Here is a 15,940-nt window from a genome sequence, read left to right as displayed (position 1 = left end):
TGAACACCCAAACGGTGTTCTTTACAACGGCTCTCCATCTACTTCACGACTCTTTTTTCAGCACTTTAAGCATGTCTTACCTGCCAGGGCGGGATTGACAGGACTGGTGCCATTTAAATTCTTCACTGGGATGGTGGGAACCCTGTGAATGGCGAAAGTAGATATATTGTAATTTGGACAAGTGGGGCCAGTGATGCAAGTTCTCAACACAGTAGCTGGGATGAGGAAAGGGATGTCTTCCGAACCTACCTCAGCCCACATCACTCCATGACTCGGTACCCCAGAGAACGGATCGACTCAACACCCACGTGGCGCTCCCGTCAACATCCTGCTGCCAACACTCCCACGCTAATCTCCAGGTCTCGCTTTCCTCCTGGGATATCTCTTGCCTCTTGATCTCCCTCCTGCACACCAGGCCTGCTCCTGTTCAAAGCCTCTGCATTACTTCTCCCTTTGGCCTGAGAGGCTGTGCTGCCACAGAAACGCGTAGCTACTTCCTACACTTCCCAAGTCTGGGCTCACAGCTCACTTTCATGGCGAGGTTCTCGAGACCACCTTATTTCTTTATTTAATATGACAACCTGCCTCTCCATTCCACCTGCAGGCCAACTAACTTTCTCTTTTGTTTAGTATTTTGCTTAGGATTTAATTAACTAATTATTCATTTGAAAGAGTAGGAGAGAGTGAGGGAGAGACAGAGATCTTCCATCTGCTGGTTCACTCCCTAAATGGCCACAAGGCTGGGGCTGGTCTAAGCTGAAGCCAGGAGCCAGGAGCTTCCCACAGTGTCCCACAGAAATGGTCCATTATCTGATGCTTTGCCCAGGCCATTAACATGGAGCTGGATTGAAGGTGAATCAGAAGGCACACAGACTGGTGCCCATACAGGATGCTGGCATTGCAGATGGCAGCTTTATCCACTATGCCACAATGCCAGCCCACCAAAAACTTTCTCACCTTGCTCCTCCCCCATCCCTACCCCCTCATGGAACTTAAGATATTTTAAAGCAAAATATTACGTCTTATCTCTCCTTCTGGAACTTCATCTCTACAAGGGCAAATATCTTGGCCTAGTTTGTTCAGAGCCTGACTCAAGGAGACATTACATTTGTATTTGTTGCAGATTTTGTTTTAAAAAGAAGCTCAAACAGAGTTCAAAAGAGCCACCTAAGTAAGATACTTAAGAAAACAAAACAAGACAGAACTTCAACCCCAGATCAGAATCCACCATACTGTGTGGTCCACAAATACACATTTTCCCAAAGCTCCAGAGGATACGGATGTCACCAAGTCCCAGTCCAACATCTGGAAACCTCTCTTGAACAGCTGTCACTTCCCCTTTTCCCTGAAATGTGTGAATATCAGGCTGAGCCTCCTCCCTTTTCTGTCCTCTTCCCCAGCCACACAGCAGGCTGGAGAGGAGCTGGCGCAGCTGCCTGGGAAAGGCCAGGCCCCCCACAGTGCTGACTGGCAAAACACTGGGCTCATGGAGCTCAGGTCAGCGCCAACCCCTCTGCCACCCAGGCTTTCCCCACAGCTGGGCTTGGAGAGGCCACTGGGTCTCTGCTTCTGGGAGCCAGATGGCTTGAAAAGTCAGCAGTTGTGCTGTGGGAAAGCCAGTGGAGGTGCAAGGAGTCCTTATCTGTCCTTTTGAATAGCACGTACTGAGCTCTGCACGGCCAAGGCACAAGACAAAAAGCTCCTTCGCCAACAGGTTAGAACTGCTCACATGGCCAGGGCTCACCCCTACTAGAAGTAAATCTCACTGCTCACAACCCAGCCACCTATGCAAGTGGGACTATCATCAACGCCCTTTCATAGGTGAAGGCAATGCATGCAGACTCTAAGCGCACTGGCCTAGGACCCCACGGCTAGGGACTTCAGATGAGAAAATCCGGCTCCAGAGCCCATTCTCTAGGCTGCCCACTCCAGGCACCCAGCTCCTTGTACCCTGCTGATCTTCACCTTGGCCCTCCTTGCAAAGAACATGAGTTTCAGAGAGTGTAAAGAATAAACCTGCCAGCAGGAGAGGGGAGAGCTGGAGTGGGTCCTGGAGGCTGAGCACGGGGGTCAGTGTGACTCCATTTGTCCCTAAGGATGCGGGCTGGCTCTTCTGTCCAAGCTGGGGGAAGCGTGTGAAGCAACAGAAAGTGAAAATGCTTGTATCTCAGCAGACCACCAAAGGCAGCTCGTCTTCGGAAGCTGTCCCTAGGATAATGAAGCCCAGATGAGGGGAGGGAACGCTGAATTCAACACAAGGACCCCTGGGCCAAATAACTAGGGACAGACTCGGTTCCGACAACGTGGCTCCATGTCTGAGGTCCAACCCTGCAGGGGCTCCTTACTGAATATGTTAACTTTCCTGAGCACAACTTCCCCATCTGTAGCCCTGTGAGTGCCTTGGGTTAGTACGCGCCAGAGGCATGTGGCATTACCATCCCAGGTCCTAAGAAGAAGAAGAAATCCCAAGCCACAAACTAACTGTTTCCTGAGCACAGAAGATGCTGGGGTGAAGGTGCCACCTCCTGTGGCCTAATCCCCAGCTCCCCACCGGGGCCAGTACTGACTACCCTAACCCTCCTCTTATAAGGCCCCCACTCCAGCTGATAAGTAGCTGTGATCCGTCACAAAAGCCACCTTTGTTCCCACAAACTGGACTGGCAGGTTTCCACACCCAATCTAGTCAACCAGGAAATACTCCAGATCAGCCCAACGACTTGGGGGCAAGGTCTGGAGAGACAGGGGGGGCTGCCCATGGCAGGGTGGGGGAGGGGCTGGTATACATGAACAGGTTGGAGTGTTGCCTGGGCAGGGAAGAGGGTCTGTCGACCAGCTCTGGGAAGGAGGGGAACAATTTGTGTGTGAAGGGCAGAGGGTATAACGGAAGCAGCCCTGCACTGGACTTAGGGGTCTCTACCCTGGTCCTAGCTAAGCCCTGATATGGGTGGGTCCTGGAGCCATTCCCCTCTGACCATGTCTGAGTCACCCCAGTTGCAAACAAGGCACCCTAAATGTTTGCTCACGGATCCCTCTTAGGATTCATGTTCCTCTTGGTAAAGTCTCCGAGTCTGTGTGAATCTGGGTGACTGTTTACAGTCAAAGGACACTGGGTGTAGTGAAGGCTTTACCTGCCTTGGTTTTCTGCTGTTTTCAGGCCCTTAGGGACATACAGGTCAAGTGTGAAGTGCAGAGTAAGGGCTAGGCAGTTCTTAGGATAGATGAGTTGGAAACACCTGCTCACCCTTTTCCCATGGCAGCTGATTAAAAGAGAAAACCTTAGAGAACAGCCCATGGTGTTGATGCTGGGCACAGCCAGTCCGGACCCCAGCCTGGGCCCTGCTGGAAACAGCAAGCCAGTGACCAGCAGGCAGGCGGGAGGACCTCTTATGTCTGCCACACTGCTCTGAGGCAGCTGGAGCTGGCCGAAGCACCTGTAAACCAATCAGGAACCACTGCTCTCTACCCCTTCTGTTGGGTTGCTTCTAGGGTTCAAGTTTTAATTTCTTTCACACACACACACACACAAAATATAAAACTTAGAAAAGAGAAGCCTGAGAAGGCGGTGGAGTCTGGGTGAGGGGCGGGCAAGGGAGATGTCTGCATATAGGGCAGTGAGAAGTGGATTTCCACCCTCAGGACAATGGTCTGGTCTCTATGGCAACCAGGGCCTAGCTGGACAGAGAGGCCCCAACTTTGGAGGAGAGGGCCAGAGGGGTGACTCACAGCCCACCCTTGCTTTAGAAACTCCCTGCCTGTGTCTTTGAATAATTTACAGAATCTTTTGTTCCCCCTTCCGAATGCCCCCGTCTCTTCGCCCCACTTCTGCACCGTCTCTGGTCTTCCTTTTTTTTTTTTTCTTTTCCGTGGGAAAGTTGCTTGGAGAGGTCATGGGCAGAGGGAGGGGGACGGGACAGTTCGACGACAGAAGGTCGATGGCAGTGCCAGACAAAGGGAAGAAACACGCCAATTAAAGAGCCACAAAAGGCTGGAGGAGAAGATGGTAGTGGGGTGAGGGAGGTGGTGAGGTGAAAAGGAGAGGGCTGGAAGGTAGAGAGGGTAGGCAGGGCCCTCCTTGTCAGGAAAACACTGCAGTGCAGAAAAAAACAAAACAAAAATCTCATCTTGTTTCTATGGCTCTTTTGAACAGCACTGCCTAGGTCCCCACCTCACTCTCTAGCTCCAAGCCTATTGGTGGGCAGAGGGAACAGCCAGAGGTAAAGCCTGATGACTCCTAACCAAGGAGGCGCAAGGTGCTGCTGTCCCTCCCTCGGTGATGGAAAGGAGCCAACCAGCCTTTGTGAAGGATCCCCGAGATCAGGTGGCCATCAGATCCTGCTTAGCTGAGACTTCAACTCAACAGCTGTGTTCACAGCATATATTCTATATATATATATTTTAATAATGAGCAACTCAACAGCCACTATCGACTGAACACATCAAGCCTGGCACCAAGTCTTTATCTGAGTATCTCCTCCAATCCCCAAGACAACCCCAGAAGGAAGGCATGAGTACTACTCTCCCCTTTTACAGATAGGAAACTAAACTGCTCCTACTCCAAGCAACATAGCCGAGAACTTGGGTTAGGTACAGCCAGCCAGCACAGACGCTGTCAGGAAATCCCCATGCAACTGACCAGCCTTAGCCATTCATCTATTGTCTATTCCTCCATCGAGGACCTGGGATAGACCCCAAAAAACAGAGGACCAGGAAATCCAAATCTGGGTTCCTGCACCTACAATGCAACCCATGGGTGGCCCAACTTCATTGTGAGCTAACTGTCCCAGTGCAAGGGAATGAGGTGACATGAAAGAGTCCTTCTAGTGAGCTGCCAAGGGCTGCTCCCCTTTGGAGGCTTTTAGGATGACCTCATCCCTGTTTGCTATAAGAGGATGCTGGATTTAGCAACAATCCTGTGGCTCACCCAAGAGGCAGAGAGGCAGGGGTAGAGCCCAGGCCTCTATACCCACAGGCTGGTTGTCCTCCCAGTCTGCAAGGTGCTCCTGCTCCCTCCAAGCTCCAAACCTCCAAGTGTAGAGATCAAGCTGAGTATAAACAGTGTCTCCTCCAGGCAGCCTGGGGCTGTCAACTTCTGCACCGTCCTGACCACCGGGAGCTCAGGTAGGGCTAGATCCCTCTGCACAAAGGGAAGATTGAAGGGGACTAGGAGGCTGCCAGGAAGCCAGGGGCTGGCGGCCAAAGGCTGCAGAGGTAGCACAGACCTGGGCAGCTCCTCCTAGTCTGTGATCAGGAAGATTCAGAAGAATCTAAAGCAATGCTAATAAAATCCACACTACCAGGTCATCATGGGAATAATAGACAATACATCGGAAGCGTCCAGCATAAAGTAAGCGTACTCTAAATATGGGCTACGTTTGCGATTGGAAGTCACTCTCCAGCTTCCAGAGGAACAGGAGGAAAGGAACTAACCCTCCTTGGGCACCTACTGTGTGCTGGGCAAAGTGCTGTCCACTTGGTAGGGAGAGTCAGAATCCAGGCTCTCAGCGTATGCTTCCTAAACGTTTGAATGACAGTCACTGCTTCCATTTTGTTCCTCTGTAAAATGGATTTACACTACCTATCTCACTCAGTAGCTGTACACATTGATTGGAAAAGGTAAGGCTCTAGACTAGAACGCAGTGGGAGTTCAATTAACGTTGCCTGTGATTATTTAGTATCCCTAACCTCTAAAATTCTCACAGTAAATGTATCAGGACTGTTCCTGCCAGTATTCACAACTGAGAAAGTCAGGCCTCTATGGTGTTACCCTTGCAAGACGGTAAACCTCAACTAGAAAGATGACACCCAGTATGACACCCTCCCTTTTGCAACACATCTGCTCCCACGGGCCTGCAGCTTTGCGGTCAGTCCCTCTGCAGTCTCAGAAGTCAGATTTCATCCTGGTGGGCAGGGAGTGCTTTGTGGAAACCTGAAAGCACCTACCCGGAGGCGATGAGTACGCGGGACTGGGCGACAGCCAGTCGCTGTAGGTTGGTACGATTCAAGGTGGCCAAGGCTGCCCGTCCTGTCTTGCTGTTTGCTCCCGGGGGGCTGGCAGGAGAGCCCGCAGTGGCCCCAGCAGGCGTGTTGGAGACTTGTCGTCGGATCACCTGCGGTGGGGCGGTCTTTACTGGGCCTCGAATGGTACCTGTGCCGTCCGGTAGCTTGGTTCCAGGGCCTGGTGGTGAAGACAGCTTGACTACTCCAGAAGGGGGCATGTTTTTGCGGGCTGCAGGGGGTTGTGGGGGCCCAGTGCTTCCGTTGGTCACCGCCGCCTTAACACTCCTCACCAAGACACACTGTGGACAGGAGCAGGGTGGCACAGGGGGTGAGGAGGCTGGCTGGCCAGGACTGACTGGCCAGGACTGAGCCTTAGGCAAGGTGCCAGTGACCATGGGGTAGATGAGGTCGAGACGGCGGCGGACACGGCGCTGGCGCTGGGTCTGCCGGTTGATCTGGCCCATGGTGCTGAAGTCGATGACGTAACTAAAGCCGATGGACGTGAGGTCGATCCAGGGGTGCTGCTTCTCGTAGGCATGTTGAATGGTGATGCCCACCTCCATGTCATAGGGCGTCCAAGAGCCATTGTCGTTCTCCCACTCCCACACCACGCCCTTCCCAGGGGCCGAGGATGGGTCATAGTAATTGCGGCGAACTGGGCGGAGGGTCCCTGCCAGAGGGGCATAATAGAGGAGAGGTCAGGGTCAGCATGGCCATCACAGGAAAACATAAACTAGCCTGACTGTGTGCAAGGCACAATGCCCACCACCGAGGTGTCAGCTGGGACAGGGACACATTCCTGCTTTTCAAGGGTCTACACAGAGGAGCCACAATCAGGTAACAGAAAAGATGGCCTCTGGTTTGGAGGATGGTTAGCAACCAAATACATTCACTAACTGACCAAGGAAGGTCCTTAAGTCATGTCTTTCTTATAAAACAGGATAGCAATACCTTTCAAGGAATTTTATGAAATTAAATACAACTCCCTTATTCATTCAACCAACACTTATTTGCACATATAAGGTGCCTGATTTCATGTGCAGACCTCATGATTTGCACTGAGGCATAGGAAACCCATTGATTCATAGTAGGTGTTCACAAATGCTCTCTCTCTCCTTGTCCCTCCAAAGGTACTTGCACTGAGGGTTTCAGTTATGGAGACATTCAAGCCCCCTAAAAGGCAGCATCATCTTAATTTTGACAGTCTTAGAGTGGGACTGAAAAAGACCAGGCTTCATCCAGGACAGTGGGACAGAAGCAACGAGCCAGCAGGATAGAGGGTCATTTGCCCACCTTAAGTCCCAATCCAGAAACAGTGTCAACATCAAGGCTGAACACGCATGGGCAGGCCAGAGAGGGCTCCCAGGACGCTGGAATCTTTGCATCTGTCGGCTTAAGTTCCATCCACCAAAGTGCTGGGAAAAGACTCCCCTTCCCTGGCCTCTGACCCACCCCCTCCTCTATCCTGGAGGGAGACACCAAGATTGGGGACAGAATCCCATTCAAGAAGGGAAGAAAAGGAACAATAGCTATTCAGGCCTCTGCAGGGTCATAACCCAACCCCCCCACCCCATCTCCAAGCCCCTTAATGACCCAAAATATCAACATTCAGATGCACAGGGAGAAGAAGAACAATCCCCTATTCAGCACCCGGCCTCTGCCAGGGGACATGGGGGGTCTCAGGATGGGAGGAGAGGCGGAGTGGGTAATGGTTCCCTAGTTAGCCTCCATTTCCTTCCTAAATGGCCAATTTGCTGTAGAACAAAGAATATGGACTTTGGTCCAACAGGGAAGGTTCTGCCCCTTCCAGCTGTGTGACTAAGCCTCAGTTTCCTCATCTTTTTGGGTTCCTGGTAGCTGCTTGAAAGGGTGGATTTGAGGATTAATGGAAGGAATGAATACACAACGCTGAAATTGCACCTGTCACATGGAAAAGACTTGAATGTGAGCTGGTGATTATTATTGTAATTTATTTTCTATTATGTCTAAGCAGGATGGTGGCAGCATGGGGAAGCTTAGATTAGGGAATGATGTGGGCATACATGTGAGAGGGGAGGGCTCTATTGAACCCATAGTTGCAGTCTTCACTATTTGCAAAGGATGTCACATATCCCAGCCATAAAATCTTCATGACAGGCCTATGAAACACCCTTCACAGATGAGGAAATTACGTTTAGAGACTTTATGGGGCACGATGGCAGTTTTCTATTCAGGGCAGGGATAATGCACTTGACCCATTCTCGAAAATGGGCTTAAAAGGCAACATTTGAACAATACTATTGTCAATCCTGCAGATGCCAGAGGGTTGTCCTGGAACATCCAGAAACAATGCCCCACCATCTACCTTTGCAGACTGCTCTTCTTCCGTCCCCTGTATTGCCCTCTGTTCCAACCCATCAGAGGTGCCTGGTATCCTTACATGTTGCCTTAGTGCTCCATGCCTCACTCCCTCTATCCTCTAAGTACCTTCCACAGAAACACAACCCCTTGTTATTGTTACTCAAAGTCTCCTTGTCATTCAGGTTCTACGCCATTTGCCTTCTGCTCTTTGAAATGTTCTTTCAGCCCAGGCCCCGATCTGGTGACATCTGGAATGCAGCTCCTGGCCACACCGGATGTGCATCTGTTTTGGTACATTGCTGTAATCCTTATGCAGGCACAGGGGTACTGTTGCATGGCTCTTCACAGCCTAGTGCCTAAGGGAAGGCCTGGCAATTACGGAGCTCCATGAACTGTGTTGTAATTGATTGAAGACTTCTGACTACTTTGATGTTAAATCATTTATCACTTATTGCCGAGTTCTCATTAGCTGCTGCGAGAAATGCAACATTCAGGCATTCCTCAAGTAGCGTACCGTGTAAGCCAGTGAGAGAAGACCACTGTGCGACTATTTGTGAGGCAGAATATGCCAGAAAAATAAGCCAACAAGTGCATGTTGGCAGGAAATTTGACCACATCCCCTCCCTGACCAAGTCCCTTCCAAGACTTCCCCTAAAGTCAGGACTGAAAGGCCCTCCACCCACCAACCTCTGCCGCCCTCTCACATTCTAATGCCATCTGCTACATTTCAGACATACAGGTCTTCAACTCTTCCCATTTCTCTGATTCTGAGCGTCTTTCTGATCCTTACGCCCACATACTCTTCACTGCTCAGCCTGCAGATTAAAGCCGTTTCCTCAAGGAAGTCTCTTAGGGCTACCCCGGCCAGGTCAAACTCTTGTATGTATGTGTGTGTGTGTGTACATATACATAAGTGGATCTAGACATTCATAATGGATTCACCTCAATACGCACTTACACATCTATTGAAGTGGCTACTTTATCTCCCCCACTAGGATTCTCAACCCCATTTGAGAAAGCATCAAGCTGTGTGAACACCACCAAATCTCCCTTGCCTGGCGTGTCTTATGGGGTTCCATACATATTGAGTAAATGAAGTAACGATGCCTTGAGGAACATTTTAAAAAATGGATGACAAGCAACGCAGGACTTACCATGAAAGACAGTTTCAATAGGTAAAACAGCAATGCATTTTAGTAGCAGGAACCTGATGAAAAGCTGACAGTGAGGAGGACTCTGAGGGGGCACATGAAATAAGGTCCCATATTAAGTGCCTGTTCGTATTAGGCACCCAAATAAGATCTTGAGTGAAGGAATGAGTCAAAGAATCCTGTGGTTTTAACCATGAGAATGTGGCAAAATGATAATGCCGTTTAGCAGAAAACAGGCATGGGTTCATTTTTGGAGAAAAAGTGTTGAGTTTAGTTTAACCCTAGAACTATCCCACAGGACAGAGATCTAAGAGGGTGGGAATTCATCAGTCTTCTGCTTGGTGGGAACAGAGAGTATAAGAAGATAAGCATGGAGAGGGCCGTTAGAGCTGGAGAATAGAAGGTCTGGAATGCCAGGCTGTGACAGATTTAATTTGCAGCAATGGAGAGCCAGTGGACCTTGCTAAAAAGAAATGACAAGACCAAGGATTTTCTATTAATTAGGTTCTTGATGAGTAGAAGGCTGCTGGCAGGAAAAAGACAAAGAGGTGACAAAATAGAGCAACGCTACTGGGAAGAAATGGGTAACATTTGACCAGGAGTAACTGAATACTTTTCAAAGCGAGAGCTGCCTCCTTCAGAATCTCCGGGGGTGTGGCTTGGAAATGCCCTGAACTCAACTAATTGGTTAGCATCTCCAGGTCCAAGACCCCAGCATCTGCCTAAGAATGACTATCCTGGGTTTATATCCTACACAATAAGTTACACCTGTTGGGTCCCATATTAAGTGCCTGTTTGTATTAGGCACCCAAATAAGATCTTGAGTGAAGGAATGAGTCAAAGAATCCTGTGGTTCTAACCATGGGAATGTGGCAAAATGCTAATGCCATTTAGCAGAAAACAGGCATGGGTTCATTTTTGGAGAAAAAGTGTTGAGTTGAGTTTAACCCTAGAACTATCCCACAGGACAGAGATCTAAGAGGGTGGGAATTCATTCTCTGATCATTTTAAGAGACTCTCTATTTGGGGGCATTGTTAGTCCTGGACTTCTGTATAATCAGGACAACATATTAGATGCCATGAGGACCAGTTCTAACCTTGCCTAAGAGACAGTGACATAAGGAAAAGCTGTGTAATAGGACAGAGACAGAGGATGCTTACAAACCAAAGTGGGAGAGAGAGAGAGATCCCAGTCCTCTGACATGTACACTCTAAGACATTCAAGATGTTCAGGCCTCTGGGAAATGGGAGGCAGTGTCTTCCAGGCGTGTCATCCACATCCATGCAAAGTGACTGACTGCTTTCAGCCCACGGCCTGTCCTTGCAATCCCAGGTCGCTCTGATCAGCACCTTGAGCCTAACTAGAACCTTCCATTAGAACAAAGACTCAGACGTCCTCCTTGTGCTAGATCCTCCATGCCTAGAACAGTGCCTGCACCAAGCTTACATGTTCAGCAGTTGAAAGTCAGACACAGAACACTGAATCCTGCATCTCAGCTTTGCCATGTACTAGCCACAAACTCACCAACAACAGAAGGAGACACATCGTGCCTCCTGCGTACTCTATCGTGTGGTCAAATTGGTGTCTGCCCCCTCCATGCTCATTCAGAGAAGGGGTGTTGTGGTGTCGAGGCTATAAAAAAGTCTGCTTCTGTCAAATCCTCAGCTAAATTCGTTTTCCCCATATAGGCCTTCTCATCACACTCAAGACCTAAGGGAGGCAAAACTTGCACAGAAAATTCTGACCTAGATAAAGCTCTTCTCTGCACCAAGCTACTGATTAGCACCATCCCTGGTACAGGAGCCAAATCATTGACTTGCTGATCGGCTTGACAGAAACAATGCAGGAGAAGGGATCTTACGGTTGCTCGTCATTCTACAGAGGAAAAGGAAACCTGGCAAGTTAAGGGGCTTGCTTATGGCTCCACAATAAGCAGTGAGTCTGGGACAAGCACCTAAGTGGTGTGTCTCCACTCTCAGCCTAGGTCTTCCCCATGTCCCTGCTGGAGGACTCAGGGCGAGTGATGTTGAAACAAAGTCCCCGCAGACACTGTTCTACAACCGAAGAAGGAAGCCCAGCCAATGAAATGCATGATGGGTGGAGAGTGGAGCCCACTGAGTGGGAAAGAGGGTTAGCCCCTCCATCTCAGTCCATCTCTTCCTTCCTTTCAGATTCTCTGGCCAAAATGTGCCAAGAAGAGGCCAGGAGAGTATGCAGAAAGGTTGGGATCCCTAGGAAGCTTAGAGTAGCAGCAGGGCCCCAGGGAAAACAGAGGCGGGCAGACGGGTGTCTACAGGCCCTCAGCCATCTCCCTGGAGACAGGCTGGCTGAGGCCCGCAGCCCAGGGGAGGGGAGAGGCTGAGGACTGCCTTGGCAGCCGGGCGGGCAACTTCTAAAAAGGACAAAAGTCCACGTCAGGAAACGTCCCCACAGAGAGAAGGCAACAAAAAGAGAGAAAAATTGCCTCCAGGCAGGGGACTTCCATATCGCTTTTGTTGATGGGGATGTTTCTGGTTCCCAGATTTAAACTGTGGCTTGGGGGACGGTGGGTAATTTAATTAAACATTGCCAGGGCTTGGCTGGGGTTGCCTGGGAAGCCGGTGGTATAAAGTTCCTACCTTGTCATGGTCCCATCAATGAGCTGCATTGAAAGGAGCTGTGTGTGTGTGTGTGTGTGTGTGTGTGTGTGTGTGTGTGTGTGCTGGGAAGAGAGAGGAGGGGGCTCAGGGCCAAGAAAACCAGAGATTGCATTCTATGTTGACAAGTTCCCTGATGGACCCAGCACGCTTGGAAACTGAGCCGGGGGGTGGGGGGGGAGGTTCTTCAGAACCCGGCCCAGAGGGGGAAGGTGCTTGGAATGGTTGACCAGCTGACCACAGGAATGAGAGGTTGAAACCAAAGCAGTGTGAATGCCAAACACACCCAGAGAGAAGCTTTTAAAGGAGCTGGGGCTTTTGCTGTACAGTGCAAGCACCCTCAGCTCCTGCCTAAGCTGCTAGCCGCCCGTCCTCACACAATGGAGATCAGACCTGGGGAGAGGGAGAACAATGGCTGTTTTTCAGTTCACATTTCCCTACAGTTCCACTTCGGTCAAAAGGACCTTTTGGGCCATGACTCTTCCCAGGTGCCAAGCTCATCCAAGGCACTGCCAGACACCATGCTGGAAGAACCACGCCCTTCCTGGGTACTAGAGGGGGATCCCATCTTTCATATCTTCAGTAGCTCTCAGTACTTTCCAGAGGTGTACTCTATAAACAAACACCTGCTCCTAAAGATGTTGTGTAGGATGGCAATTCCCTGACAGGTGCACTGGCTGCTGTGTTCCCCAAGCTGTCCTCCACTGCGCAGTGCTGGGACTAATGCACCTCTTTATGCTCACCTGCCTGACCTCCATCCAAAGTGCACCCACCCTTTCCTTCTGCCAGCCACACTCACTGCCCTCCACCCCCTTCCTCGTTCTCTTACGACTCTGCGTCCCCACCAAGACTGCAGCCCGAGTGCTAACCCTCCTGGAAGCCTTTCCCCAGAAAGCTCTTCTCCTCAGTTGGCCAGTGTCTGCAAAGTCCTCGGCAAAGTGATTCCTGCGAGTTGGGACTAAAGATGGGGACACGAGGATGGGAAGAAACCCCTTTCCCATGACAATCCGAATTAGCACACAGGATGTGGGGGCTTTCCAAGGAGGCTGAGATGCCTGCCCCAACAGCTGTTCTCTGAGCAGCAAGCTCTTCTAGTCATATTCTCCACTCCCCTCCACCCCTCCCCCGCCACCCCCACAACACCTGCTTTTCCAGGCTCCTTGGTGCGCCTCTTGGGAAAGCAGAGCCAAAATTCCAGAACAGCCCCTTCCCCTCCCGAGTCACTGGAGTGTTTGCAAGGCAGACAAGAACATCAAGTGCGCCTGGATACACTCCACCAAGCCAAGAAGTGCAGCTGTGGCCTGCCCTCCAATGACCCCTGTGCGCCCTGACCTCCACCCTGTCAGCCTGTCTTCCTGACTGTGACCTGACCAAGCCGCCCAGCTGCGAACTGGGAGCCTGGCCACCAGAGAAGCAACTTGATTCTTCTGAGAAGACAGGAATTAGTTCAGCGCTTTGGAAAGTCAGAGTGTCCCTGACCAGCTGCAGTTTCAGAAGGAAGCTCCCGGACAGTTTCTCCTTAGGAATCTACTGCCCCACCTCCTCCTCCTCTGGGGACAAAGGGAGCGGCTTCCCTGCCAGGCATTCCCGAGCCCTGACCTCCCCCTCCTCTCTCCATCTGTTGCTTTGGCACTTGGAGCGCACAGCACAGAGGTACTCGCTAGAGCAGCAACGGGGACGTCTCACGCTCTGGAATCTCCTGTCGGGGAGCACGGGAGGTGGGGTGGTTTGCCCCATACATCTGGATCCTCCAAGAGAATCCTTTCTGCCGCCTACACTTTGCACACCTAGCACACCTCTGGGAGGGATGGGGAGGAGGACGTGCGTGGCAGGCCCAAGGGTGCCTGGGGCGCACACGTAAGGCAAGTTGAGAGCAGCCAAGCATGCGAGAACAGGAAGCTTTGGCGAGGGGCTGGGAAGGCTTGTGGCCGGGGGCGGCCCTAGGATTTCTGCACCAAAGGACGTGGGCAAAAGAAGGCAGGAAAGGCACTCGGGGCTCTTAGCAGCCAGGTTAAAGCTGGGTTTGTATAACCACGACACCAAGACCATTTGCACGCACGCACGTGTGTGGCCGGGGCGTGTCCAGAGAGGATCAAGGGAAGTTAGGAGCTTTTTGTCAGCGCCTCTCAGGTGACACCTGTGCGCCGCGGTGGGCTCACCAGGCGGGAGACCCTCGGGTAGGCAGGGAAGCGAGAGCGGGCGGGCAAGCAAGGTTGGGGCTGCCGGCTCACCCGTGTCTTGTCGGAACTGGTTCATGGACTGCAGATCGATGATGTAGGGCGCGAGCCGGCTATCCACCTGGCCCAGCACCACGCTGCCCCCGGCGCGGGGGCCGGCGCGGGCCACCGCCTCGATGTGGTGGCTCACGGCCGGGCTGTAGGGACGCCAGCGGCCGTGCTCGTTCAGCCATTCCCAGACCACCACGGCCGAGGCCAGGAGCATGACGAACCCGGGGCTGCGGCAGCGAAGGCGGCGGCGCTGCGCTGACCGCCTCCCGAGCCCGGCGTGCCCGACCTCCTCCGCTTCCTCCTGCGCCGCCGCCTCCGGGCCTCGACCGCGCCCCTCGCCGCGCGCCCCGACGCCCCGGGCAGCCTCAGCTCCGGCCCATGGGCTCCTCCCAGGCCACGCATCCACCGGGGCCCGGAAAGCGGGGCCGCCTGGCTGGGACTGCGCGCCGCCGCCGCTGCCCGGGTGCGCCGCTGCAGCCGCTGCTCGGCAGGATCCAGTCGCTTCATGCAAATCCCCGGCTCTCTGCAAACAGGCCGGCGCCTTGCAAAGCCCCGGCCCCCGGCGGCCGCGAGCTGGCGCGGACGGCGAGGCGAGGAGCCGGCGCTTGCACCAGTTGCGCCGCGGGGCTCTGCAGGCGCCGGGGTGGGCTCCCGCCGCGCGCCCGCGCTCGGGAAGGCACGCTCGGTCCCTTCCCCGCCCCTCCCCGCCCCGCCCCGCACGGCTCGCCCGCGGGCAGAGCTCCCCCTCCTTGTGACTCCGCTCAGTCCCTTCCAGAAGGAATCGCTCCTTCCCGGCCGAGCGCCCAGGCAAGCCCGCGCCCGCGCCCTCGGGGGATCCCCCTGTCCCTGGGTGCACGGGTGCCCCCCGTCATGGCTCGGCGCCCGGACCGCTTCGCAGCCTCCTTTTCCAAGATGGGGTTTCCCTCCTCCCTGTCTTTTCTGCACAGCCTGGTCCGAGGCACTCGGGGGTCTCCGGCTCGTGCACACACGCGCGCACCCCCACGCCCTCCTCGGCAGGCTGCTATTACCTCATCTTCGCCTGCATCCTTAGCTGTCCATCAAGGATGCAGAAGCCACGCCCCCGGCCCCTCGCCCTGTGCCCCGGCGCTGACGCGCCCCCTGCTGGCCTTCAGCGTCACGCGCCGGGCCGGGGCCGTGCACCTGTTCGTGGCTAATGTGGTCCACGGATGGAGGAGTGTATATTACCCATGTTAAGAGCATGGGGAGTGTTTTTATGACCCGAAAAAGAGTTAATGGAGTCAACAAGATGTATGGTCAATCCAATGATTCGCCAGCGTTTCTATGGCCAAAAAGTATGAGACACCAGGGCAAATCTAAGGCAAATTTAGTTATTTTGGTTCTCTATAGTTACGGGGCAAAGTAATACAAAAGGGGCTCTGATTCAAAGGGAAGGGTGAAATGAGGATTACATACTAATCTTACGAACACTAGCTTTCCACCACACAAAACAATTTATCTTGTCAGAATTCAAGACAAAATGTGGAAAAATTAAAACGGGTTGTTTGTTAGGGTTACCATTTTTAATAATGTTTTTGTAATATGATATGGTCGTTTTATGTTTTAAAA

The 15,940-nt window shown here is 52.4% G+C and overlaps 1 protein-coding gene across 1 annotated transcript in view; it reads right to left on the bottom strand.

Moving 5' to 3' along the window:
- The window catches only part of DTX4 (deltex E3 ubiquitin ligase 4), a 31,093-nt gene extending 16,288 nt beyond the window's left edge, over positions 1-14,805 (bottom strand). The window contains exons 1-3 of the mRNA XM_041003968.1: positions 14,357-14,805; positions 5,941-6,667; positions 81-142 (exon numbers count right to left, since the gene is read on the bottom strand). Of these exons, the coding sequence (XP_040859902.1) occupies positions 81-142; positions 5,941-6,667; positions 14,357-14,567 (1,000 nt within the window). The 5' untranslated portion in view covers positions 14,568-14,805. The remainder of the gene's footprint in view (positions 1-80; positions 143-5,940; positions 6,668-14,356) is intronic.
- Positions 14,806-15,940: the final 1,135 nt, after the last annotated feature.

Source organism: Ochotona curzoniae, unplaced genomic scaffold (genome assembly GCF_017591425.1).
Source record: "Ochotona curzoniae isolate NIBS_2020 unplaced genomic scaffold, NIBS_Ocur_1.0 scaffold_3171, whole genome shotgun sequence".
NCBI lineage: Eukaryota > Metazoa > Chordata > Mammalia > Lagomorpha > Ochotonidae > Ochotona > Ochotona curzoniae.
This window is presented reverse-complemented; position numbering and strand designations above follow the sequence as displayed.